Consider the following 11,946-nt stretch of genomic DNA (forward strand, 5'->3'; position numbering starts at 1 on the left):
CCCAGGTGCTAGGGAAGCGCGCGGTCTCCCCTGCCGTGACCAGCAGAAGGGTGCCCGCGGGCACCGGGACACAGGGCTCACCGGCCATATGGCTGGGATTCTGACTGGCCTCGTGCAGTCGTGTCTGCAGAGCCCCGCGCCTGGTGCAGATTGTAAGTGATAAGGTCGCGAGGATTAGAGACCAGTTAGCCATCATCGAGGACATATGCTGCGCATTTGGCTAATGAATGGCCGTATGCAAACACGCACGCTAATGAGTGGCCGGACTGGAGAGTCCCATTGCGTTTGCTACGCTGCGACCAGGGCTCCATTGCTGAAGGGGCCAGATGCTCCATTAGGCCTGGGGCGTGCTGCGTGGAGAGCGAACCCAGCCGTCTGTGCAGGATGTTGAAGGGAACCGCCACCTGCGGAACTTCGCCCTCCGGGCCATCGGTCAGCAGACCGGGTGGGGTGAGCGTCACCCTCCAGCGCTTGCAGGAGTCCCCGTCTGCAGCTGATCCTCCGTCAGCCTTCGGAGTAAAGGGAAGCCATGGACCGAAGGCTGGAGGATGGGTGGGGACCGTCGCCACAGGAATTGCCCCTTAAATGGTCCAGCAAAGAGTGAGACAGGAGGCGGGGAGGTTGGGGAGAGAGGGTCGCCGCCATCAGCCACACCTGTCCCGGCTCCCCGGGCTCCCAGGTCCAGCCCGTGGCTGTCCTGGGCGGTTCCAGGTGAGCCTCGCTGCTCCCAGTCATGGCCAGGCCACGGCCACGGGCCACGGAGCCCACGGAGCCCACGCTCCCTGGTCTCTCTCTCTCACCTGCACCTCCACCCTGTTGGCTGTCAGTGTGAAGCGCTGAGCTGAAAGTCACTTAGCATCCTTACCGGCTGGACTCACGGCAGCAACCAGCCCGTGGACTTCGTCGCCGAGCAGGGGCAGCGGGAGCAGGAATGACAGGCGGGGCGACCACAGCCACTCTTTTTTTTTTTTAATGTTCTTATTGATTTCAGAGAGGAAGGTAGAGGGAGAGAGAAACATCAATGATGAGAGAGAATCATGGATTGGCTGCCTCCTGCACACCCCACACCAGGGATGGAGCCCACAACCCGGGCATGTGCCCTGATCGGGAATCTAACCATGACCTCCAGGTTCATAGGTCCCCGCTCAACCACTGAGCCATGCCGGCCGGGCCACAGGCCTCTCTTGACCCTGCACAGACACAGACTCCGGAGTGATTTGAGCTGTTTCTCTGGCCAGGAACACGTTTCTGGGGTGACAACAGGTGGGCAGAGATGGTGTTAGCCAAAGCGCTGCGATTTCCTTAAGATTCTTTTCATGCCAGGGTTTGACAAGGGCCATCCCTGGTAACGCGGCGTGCGGGGGAGGGGACAGGCCATCAGCCTTGCTGCTGCACGTGGGTGGGACCAGCATCTTCCATGGCGAGCAGGTCCACAAAGGCAATCAGAACCAAGGTCCACGGGACTGGACCCAGCTGTTTCACTCCCAGACTAGAGGCCCAGTGCACAAAATTTGTGCACAGGTAGGGTCCCTAGGCCTGGCTGGCAATCAGGGCCAATTGGGGCCTTCTGGCTGCCAGCCGGGGCCTTCCTTCATTCCATGCCGCCCCCTGGTGGTCAGTGCATGTCATAGCGAGCGATCAAACTCCAGGTCTCCCGGTCGAACTCCCAAGGGGACACTTTGCATAGTAGCTTTTATATATGTAGATAACTATGCTGAAGTGGGAAATCAGCTTCAGCATCTCCGTCGGCAGTCTCAGTTGGAAGGCCGTTCCCAGCAGTCCCCTCCCCCGCCCCCTCTCTTTGTTGGCGGCTCTGGGGCGGCCCTGTGGGAAGGACGCTGGGAAACGCTCTCCTGGGTGGCTGCATCGTCTGGAATAGGTCCCTGGTCCTGGGGCAGATGGCAACGTTCTCCATGAGCTCATCCTCACAGCGGGTTCACAAATCCATCCAACCGGAGATCAAATGGGTCCATCCATGCATTCAACCAACTAGATGATGGTGTTGGAAATGGGGGTTTTCCGAGTTCCTTGAAAGGCCCCTGTGAAGTGGAAGCTTAGACGAGAGCAAAAAGGCCTTTTCCTGGGAGTGAATCTGCAACTACACTGATGGGGGCGTAGAGGCCGGGACCGGGCACCAGGTTCTGCGGGAACCTAGACGGCACTGTGCAGCCATCCTTGGTGATCGGGGTGGGATTTGAGAAACACAGAGGAGCCCAGCCGGTAAGCTGTGTTCAGCCTCCTTCGCACGACTGGTCTTCAGTCCTACGGAGGGCGCGTGTGAAAGACCGGCCCGGCCCGTTGGCGTTCCACGCGCGGCCGCTTCAGTCTGGGTCTCACCGCGAGAGGCTGTGATCTGAAGACGTACGTGCACTGGAGAGACAGTCGCCCGCTTTCTTCCTTTCAAAACTGTGCTGAGTGAGTGTGTGAGGATCGAACCCCACTTCCTCTCCGAGCCCTGTCCTGTCAGAACGCGTTTTGCATATGCATGGGGCTGGTCCTGGCGCCTTGCTCTCTGGAGTCACTGTGTTGAACACACAGGGGCTGTCACGTGTCCCTGCTGCCCCCAACAATCCCCCCCCCCAAACTGCAAGAACATGTGCCCTCCGTTTCTGGGAAGCACAGACGTGCCCTGGACACTTGGCTGTTTCCCTTGAGGACAGCCAGGCTCCAGCGATGGCATCTGATTCTGCCTGTTGTTTTAAGACAGGACGTGCGGGCCGTGGGAGAGAAATAAATGCCGCATAATGAAGTGCTTTCGTAATAGACGTGACAGCAGGCGCAAAGGCGTCCGGGCTTTCAGATAGAGATCAGGCCACTCCAAGGGTCACACCCTCACCTGAGGGTCATTCCTGGCCGGCCCCGCCTGGCCGCGGTGTGTTCCAGCGTTGGGAGCTGGTCTTTGGATCCCCTGTCGTGTTTCCAGCGAGAACGCATGCAGCCTCTCCTCCGTGCGTCTCCAGGCCGAGCAGAAGGGAATAGCCTCAGGCGTCAATCAAACGACTATCTACTGACAGGCTCTTGCATGATAAGCGTGACGGGCAGTTCCCAGGGCGGCTCGGAGGTGCTGGGCCGTGGAAGGGGGTGACAGTGACGGCCCCTTGGCACGTGGGGGAGCCCGGTGCGGGCAGCTCCGCCACGTCCTGGGAGCTGACAGGCTCGGCCCCCAGCGAGGCCCCGTGTCTCCAGGGCGTTCACACAACAGCTCCTGTCCGTGTGCGGGGCCTGCTTTCAGAGCAAGGCGCTTCACTATCACCTTGGTTTTCTACGGTTTTGTATATAAAAATCGTAATTCTATTTAAAAACCACTTATTGTGTGTACTGTGTGCCAGGAACGGGGTGAGCTACTCGTTAGCATAATGTTTCTCCTGTGCAGATGCAAAAAGCTAAAGCAAAGCGATGTTAGGGTCACACAGAGCGATGTTAGGGTCACACAGATGATACGCAGAAGAAAGGGCTCTGGCTCCAGGGGCTCTCACGTCGAGGCTTTGCTTCCAAACACTGAACTGTACCTGATTTTAAAAATACAAGAATTGCCCTCTCCTGTTTGGCTCCGTGGATAGTGTCAACCTACAGACTAAAGGGTCCAGGTTCAATTCCGGTCAAGGGCACATGCCCGGGTTGCGGGCTTGATCCCCAGTGGGGAACATGCAAAAGGCAGCCAATCAATGATTCTGTCTCATCATTGATGTTTCTGTCTCTCCCTCCCTCTTCCCTCCTCTCTGAAATTAATAAAAATATATTCAAATATATATATATATATATGCACACACATCCCTTTTAAAAAAAATACAAGTATCTACTGTGTGATGTCACGTATTATAATAGGCTGTTGTCTCACACGTTGTCCAGGTCCAAGACTTTATTTATTCTAAACGTGACTATTCAACACAGTCATTGCCAGGCAAAAACAGGATTTTCATGGTAAGAATAGTGGGCTATTACCTATTAGAAAAAATAAAAGTCACGCTATTGAATGTATCCTTTAGTGGTTTTGGAATTGCAGACCTCACCCCGGGCACCTCGGGTGAGCTCGTTATAGCAGCTGAGTGAGACACTGGCACCAGCCTCCCAGGCAGCTAACCCCAAAGGGAAAACTATTGAATTACCAGGTTCATTGTCGGGTCAAGGGAACAGGCGCCCCCTGGCGGGGATGCACTTGGTCCGCGGGTTGAATTCCAAGAGGAGCTGTCCTGTGGGTACTTGGAAGTAAAAACAAACGTGGACAGAAATTTGAACGACAGTTTTGCAAATCACGTAGAAAATTCAGATAGTTGTGGTTTTTTTACATCAGCCCTTTCAAAACGAATAACTGACCTAAAAAAATAAACTGACCCCGTGGGATTTTTTATGGGAACTGAGGATCCCAGCGAGAGGCAGAGCCATTTGGAAATTAGATAGAGATAGAGATAGAGATAGAGATAGAGATAGAGATAGAGATAGAGATAGAGACAGAGATATGATATGGATATAGATATAGATGTAGATATAGATATAGATATGCTCAGATGTCCCCACAGATCTATAGATGCATACAGATATATTGATACCTCATTATCTGTATCTGTATTGACATACCTAGAGAGAGGGATTGGTTGCAAGGAACTGGCTTCTGTGGTCGTGGGCGGCTAGGCAAGCCCCAGATCCACAGGACAGGCCACCAGGAGGGCGCGGGGCCTCAGGTGTTGCTGAAGCTGTTGGCCACAACGGCCTCTCTTCGTGGGGCGGCCTCCGTCCTGCTCTTGAACCTTTCGATGGTTGAGCCAGGCCCGTGCGGCCTGACCGGGGTGTCTCTCTCCGGGAAAGGACCCGGTCACGGACCTGTAGACCTACAGATCCCTTCACAGAAACACCCGTCAGCTCGGATGAAGCAGCCGGGGCTGTAAACTAGGCACGCAGACGACAGAGTGAGCCTCGTGGAGCCAAGATAACTCGGTTTCCACATATTGCTTCCAATCAGACCTAACGAGGGGGAGAGCGCAGAGAGCCACAGAATAGGCATGTATTGCTTTTATAATTTTTTAAAGGCTGTAAAAATTATTTGTTAAAAAATTAAGCATTAACTATTTTGGTCCAAATAACATAAGAACGAATGTCTTAGTAACTTAGTAGTCATTTGGGGAGAAAATAGCTCATATAAATTGAAAGAAATATATGTTTTTATTTTGTTTTTAAACAGCTACATCTCCTGCTCCAGATAGATGTTGTCATGTGGTTTCTTGCTGATGCTCTAAGCACAGGAACCTCTGAAAACCCAGCTTGGCAAACACAGGGTGTCATTAAGAGGGTGGCGGCACGAGGGACATGGATACCGCGACCTGCCTTTGTCAGTAATTCACACGGTCTCCAGCGGGTGTCGAGTGTCCCTGTGTGTGCCCCAAAAATTTACCGACACCATTGCACCCTGGGAGCTTGTTGCGGCACCCCAGGGTGCCTTGGGGCACAGTTTGGGAACTAGAGCCTAAGCATTTGTACAAGCGCTTTGTGGACAATCTTGCATTCTGGATGATGAAATTTAAAACCCGGCCATTTTGTAATCAAATCCGACCTCCTAGACCAGGGGTGGGCAAACTTTTTGACTCGAGGGCCACAATGGGTTCTTAAACTGGACCGGAGGGCCGGAACAAAAGCATGGATGGAGTGTTTGTGTGAACTAATATAAATTCAAAGTAAACATCATTAAAAAAAAGGGTACGGTTTTTCATTTCAAACGGGCCTGGTCCGGCCCGTGGGCCGTAGTTTGCCCACGGCTGTCCTAGATCCTCGTTCTGTGTGAGACTGGAGTTATTTCCATGAGGAAGCCGCAGCTTGCTGGGACTGAATTTCCATTGTCCTCTCTAATAGAGGCGCAGGGCCACGGGCATCCCCGAGGCGTCGTTTTGCCACTGCGTGCCTTCTGCCACATGGAAGTGGTGGGCTTAGCTCTGCGCTCCCGCCTTTCCGTTTTGTACTTTATCGTTGGTTCTCCGGCCCCGTGTGAAAGGGAACTTCATGTCTCTGTCGGAAAAGGCCTCTTTCTTCTGACAAACTGATCGAGCTCCGGGGTGTTCCTGCACCGTGAACTGATTTCCTGTCTCATCCACTGGCTGATAGGACGTGACGTGTGTGCCCCGCCAGGCCCCGGGCAGCCCGGCCTCCACAGGAAGCAGCGGGCGAGACCACACAGTGAGCTCTGCTGAGTGACGGGACAACACAGCCATAGGGCCACACAGAGTGACACAGTCACACAGCCACACTCAGCCACACACAGCCACACTCAGCCACACACAGCCACACTCAGCCACACTCAGCCACCTTCACAGCCACACTCACAGTCTCACACACGGTAACAAACACACAGCCACACTCAGTCACAGGGCCACACAGAGTGACACAGCCACACTCAGCCACACACAGCCACACTTACAGTAACAAACACACAGCCACACTCAGTCACATTCACAGTCACACTCACAGTCTCACACACGGTAACAAACACACAGCCACACACACAACCACACTCAGTCACAGTCACACAGTCACATAGACACACACAGCGAACACACACACACAGTCATAGTCATACGCAGCCACACAACGTGACTTTCTTGTCAAGTCCTGAGGATTCAGTCGTCCCCGGTGAGCAGCTAAAACAAGAAACTGGACCCAGCGAGGAGGCGCCACAACCTGAGGGGAACTGTCTCGGACATCTGTCCTCTGAGGCAGGAGGGACGGGGATGGTTTAGGGATGAAGCTGATTGTTTCCTACATCCTGTTTGTTTGGGGCTTTCTTTATCCGTTCAAAGCATCTTACCTTAAGCAAAACAGCTAACTTCCTGGCTGATGCGCAGTGTTCACTGGAGAGCTTTCAAGTTTCTAGAACTTTGCATTTTCCAGACACTCGGGACGGTGCCCTAGAGTCACCTGTGCCCTAGAATCACCTTTGCCCTAGAGTCACCTGTGCCCTAGCCGTCACCTGTTGTCGGCAAAAACACACCCCAAAACTCTGTGATTGAAAAGAGCAGCAGTCTGGCTCCTGAGTTGCTTTATTTTGTTTTCCACACAACCCTGTCATTTGGGCAGAGTCCTGGGAAGACAGTTTGCTCCCTGAGGGGTGGGCTGGGGCCACTCGGCCAGGAACCAGAGGATCCGTTGAAACGGGTCTCAAAAGCCGGCTGGCTGTCCACTCTGAGCTCAGCGGGGCTGGAGGGCCGAGAGCCTCCCCCTGGGCCTCCCCACGGCAGCTGGGCTGCAGAACCAGCACCCTGAGAGAGGGCTGCGAGCTATGTGCTCCCCACAGCTGGCAGGAGCCCCTCTGAACCTGTGTGCTCCCACAGCTGGCAGGAGCCCCTCTGACACCCTGTGCTCCCACAGCTGGCAGGAGCCCCTCTGAACCTGTGTGCTCCCACAGCTGGCAGGAGCCCCTCTGAACCTGTGTGCTCCCACAGCTGGCAGGAGCCCCTCTGAACCTGTGTGCTCCCACAGCTGGCAGGAGCCCCTCTGAACCTGTGTGCTCCCACAGCTGGCAGGAGCCCCTCTGACACCCGTGTGCTCCCACAGCTGGCAGGAGCCCCTCTGACACCCGTGTGCTCCCACAGCTGGCAGGAGCCCCTCTGACACCCGTGTGCTCCCACAGCTGGCAGGAGCCCCTCTGACACCCGTGTGCTCCCACAGCTGGCAGGAGCCCCTCTGACACCCGTGTGCTCCCACAGCTGGCAGGAGCCCCTCTGACACCCGTGTGCTCCCACAGCTGGCAGGAGCCCCTCTGACACCCGTGTGCTCCCACAGCTGGCAGGAGCCCCTCTGACACCCGTGTGCTCCCACAGCTGGCAGGAGCCCCTCTGACACCCGTGTGCTCCCACAGCTGGCAGGAGCCCCTCTGACACCCGTGTGCTCCCACAGCTGGCAGGAGCCCCTCTGACACCCGTGTGCTCCCACAGCTGGCAGGAGCCCCTCTGACACCCCTGTGCTCCCCACAGCTGGCAGGAGCCTCTCTGACACCGGTGTGCTCTCGTCTTCCCGCAGCTCGTCTTCTGCCGCGACTGTAAGGACGCCTACCACGAGGGGGAGTGCAGCGCCCTGGCCGCCGCCTCCGGGGCAGCCGCTCAGGTAAGGTGGCCTCGTCCTCCTCGGGCTCAGAGTGTGGGTGGGAGGGAAGAGCTCTGTCCTGAAGGTCCTGGAGGGTTCCACTCGGAATCAACAAGAACCGGGCCGGGCGCCTGCAGCCTGGGAAGGGGGCAGTGGCTCCTGGGCCATCGGATCCTTCCAGAACCTCGCCCCTCGGGGTGGAGCCGCAGACTCCCCGTGTGGGGGCGCAGGTGTTTCCATGGCGCGTTTCCCAGAGGTGCAGGGGGTAGGGGTGAGGGACACAGCAGATCAGAGAGTCCGCACAGGAGACGTGACACAGGCAACCACCCCTAAGTCGGAGAATCCATACTCACCTCATGCTATTCCTTTCAAAGGCGTCTTTGCTTAGACTCTTTGGCAGAAATGCCTCCATGAATGAAATGCTAGAAGTGTTATGCGACGCAAGGATATCATGGTTGTTTACAACGTGGTGAACTATGCTGGGTGGGGGTTCAGCCTCGATCAGTAAGAGTGCTGTCCGCTGAGCCTCTCCGGGCTGCATCAGGCCTCAGGGAACGCAGCTACGTTCTCTCTTATTTATTAACTACTAGAGGCCCGGTGCACGAATTAGTGCACCGGTGGGGTCCCTCGGCCTGGCCGGCGAGATCAGGCCGAAACTGGCTCTCCAACATCCCCTGAGGAGTCCTGGATTGTGACAGGCAACCACCCCTAAGTCGGAGAATTCATACTCACCTCATGCTTATTCCTTTCAAAGGCGTCTTTGTTTAGACTCTGGCAGAAATGCCTCCATGAATGAAATGCTAGAAGTGTTATGCGACGCAGGGATATCATGGTTGTTTACAAAGTGGTGAACTATGCTGGGTGGGGGTTCAGCCTCAATCAGTAAGAGCACTGTCCGCTGAGCCTCTCCAGGCTGCATCAGGCCTCAGGGAACACAGCTACGTTCTCTCTTATTTATTAACTACTAGAGGCCCGGTGCACGAATTAGTGCACCGGTGGGGTCCCTCGGCCTGGCCGGCGAGATCAGGCCGAAACTGGCTCTCCAACATCCCCTGAGGAGTCCTGGATTGTGAGAGGGCACAGGCCAGGCTGAGGGACCCCATTGGTGTACGAACGGGGCCGGGGAGGGATGCGGGAGGTTGGCCAGTGGGGGAGGAACGAGAGAGGGCTCCAGGGCGTGTCCGACCTGTCTCACTCAGTCCCAATTGGCCGGACCCCAGCAGCAAGCTAACCTACCGGTCAGAGCGTCTGCCCCCTGGTGGTCAGTGCACATCATAGCGAGCAGTTGAGCAGCCTTACCATATCATTAGCATATTAAAGTTTGGTTGGTTGAACGGACGACTGGACACTTAGCATATTAGGCTTTTATTATATAGGATGATCCATCCATCCAGCTTCAGGGGCAAGGACTCGCCCCTTCAACACAGCCGGCGAGGTTGCTCATTCTTCTCTCCTGATAGAGACGTTAGCAAGGGTTTAAACGCCACATCTGCCCGGATAAATCCTTCAGTCGTTCTATTGACAGGAGCTTCATAAATCAACATAAAAATTCCAGAACATTTTAATTTTACTCTAGAGAACTTTAAATGTCTGAATGCTGCAAAGTCAGAGCATAAGGAAGTATATCCCTGTACGCCTTCTGCAGATGTATTTATTCAGTATTCGTGTAATTAAATACACATAACTGGCGCGCTCGGGCTTCTCACCAGCCTCTGAATGCTGGCCCGAGACACTGGGATGTTCGGCTGAATTGCCGTTTCCGTAGCAGAGGCGGCAAAGCTCTCTCTGCTGACTTTGTCTTGGCCCAGGAGCATTCACATGGGAGCCACTGGGTAGTGATGTCAGGCTGGATAATGACCTTGAGACCACCCTGCCCTCGCCTTGGGGTCACTGTGCCCCGGAGGGTAGAGCCTGGGGCCCTGGGAAATTGAGTTGGCCTTGCACCTTCCAGCCATATCCTGTGATGGCCACAGGCATGGACAAAGGCTTCCAGGAAGCGATGCCCCCACACCTGTTTGTGTTAAAGCAGTGGGAGTCAGTAAAGAAGAGCATAGTCTAACACAGTGGTCAGCAAACTGTGGCTCGGCAAACCGCGGCTTGCAAGCCACATGCGGCTCTTTGGCCCCTTGAGTGTGGCTCTTCCACAAAATACTGACTTCTGCACATGGGCCACGAAGTTTCAATCATACTGTACGTGCGCGCCCACACGTGGTATTTTGTGGAAGAGCCCACACATTCTATGTACACCACATATGCACACACACATACTACACACACACTACACACACACACACCACCAATACACACACACTATGTATACCACATACGCACATACTACATAACTCTCACCACATGCACACACTCACCACACACAGTTATCACACACACACCACATACACAAAACACAGTACATAACTCTCACCACATGCACACACTCACCACACACAGTTATCACACACACACCACATACACAAAACACAGTACATAACTCTCACCACATGCACACACTCACCACACACAGTTATCACACACACACCACATACACAAAACACAGTACATAACTCTCACCACATGCACACACACTACACACACACACACCACATACACAAAACACACATACTATGTACACCACATACATACACACTACATAACTCTCACCACATGCGCGCACACACACACATACACACACACACACACACACACACACACACACACTCACCCTGAGACTGATCTCTGCCCGGGGAGCGGGGAGGGCCGCCTGCAATTCTCTGCGTTGTTCAGTGCAGGAGTGCAAGCACCTGCTGAGCGCCTCTCCTCCACCAGATGGCGCTGCCTCCCTAAGGGAAATGAATGGAATGTTTTGCAAGAAATGGTGGCCCAAAGCGAAATGACCGGAAAGGAGTGTTTGCCATTTTCAAACAGCAGGACTGTTTCCACGGGAGCATTTCTGGGCAAAGACGGGCTGGGTCCCAGCTGCTGGAACCCCTCCAGCCCCTCAGTGATGAAAACGGGGGCGGGACAGGCATGCTGTCGTCCTCAGGGGCGTGTAGACTCCGTGGGGAGCTGGAGCCCGCTCTGTCCACGCACCCCCTTTCCCACGAAGCACGGCGCTCACACTGGCCACGCTGGTCTCCACGTTCGAGTCGTGCCGTCAGCAGGACCAGCTGTGCGTGTCTCCTCCGCCCGCCGTGGCCTGGAGGAATCCGAGGCCAGGCACATGGTTGGAAGCCGAGCAGGGCTGGTCTTGAGAATGAGTCGGGTCTGGCTGGCTACAAGGGTCCCCTTCGCGTCCACCTGGCGAGGCCGTGGTGCTCAGCTGTCAGCAAACACGGGTCCGGGTGCTGCTGGAAGGGGGTGGAAGGTGTGGTTGCCGTCGGTTGGCTTTACGTCAAGGGGGTTGCTCACAATGGGGTGGGCCTCACCCGAGCAGGTGAAGGCCTTGGGAGCAAAGACCGAGGGTCCCCAGGTAAGAAGGGATTCCGCCTCAAGGCTGTCACGGAGACAGCCATGGCCCAGCCTGCGGGCCTGCCTTGCAGACGTGGAACCGCCAGCTCCCACAGCCCCGTGAGTGGTTCCTTCTATAAACCCACATGTCTTCTATGTGCCCATGTCTGTCCTGCCCGCTCTCCCTCCAAGAAACCTGACAGGCACACGCGCTGTGATCGTCACTATGAGCCACGCTCGCCTCATCGTCCCGCAGGCGGGGCCTCTCACAGAGTCCCCACAGGCTAGCAGCACGCATGTCACCCGGACATTCCTGGGCCCCGCCCAGACTGCAAGAGGAGGTTGTGACGTGAGAAGGATGTAATGAGGCGATGCCTGCGTCCGTCTCGCTCGGGGCCTGGCGTTCACAGTGAGCAGAGCAAGGCGCTGTGTCCTCTC

The 11,946-nt window shown here is 55.4% G+C and overlaps 1 protein-coding gene across 1 annotated transcript in view; it reads left to right on the top strand.

Moving 5' to 3' along the window:
• The window catches only part of PARK2 (parkin RBR E3 ubiquitin protein ligase), a 445,454-nt gene that overhangs the window by 427,836 nt on the left and 5,672 nt on the right, over positions 1 to 11,946 (top strand). The window contains exon 11 of the mRNA XM_014539771.1: positions 8,002 to 8,085. Within this exon, the coding sequence (XP_014395257.1) occupies positions 8,002 to 8,085 (84 nt within the window). The remainder of the gene's footprint in view (positions 1 to 8,001; positions 8,086 to 11,946) is intronic.

Source organism: Myotis brandtii, unplaced genomic scaffold (genome assembly GCF_000412655.1).
Source record: "Myotis brandtii unplaced genomic scaffold, ASM41265v1 scaffold229, whole genome shotgun sequence".
NCBI classification, from domain to species: Eukaryota; Metazoa; Chordata; class Mammalia; order Chiroptera; family Vespertilionidae; genus Myotis; species Myotis brandtii.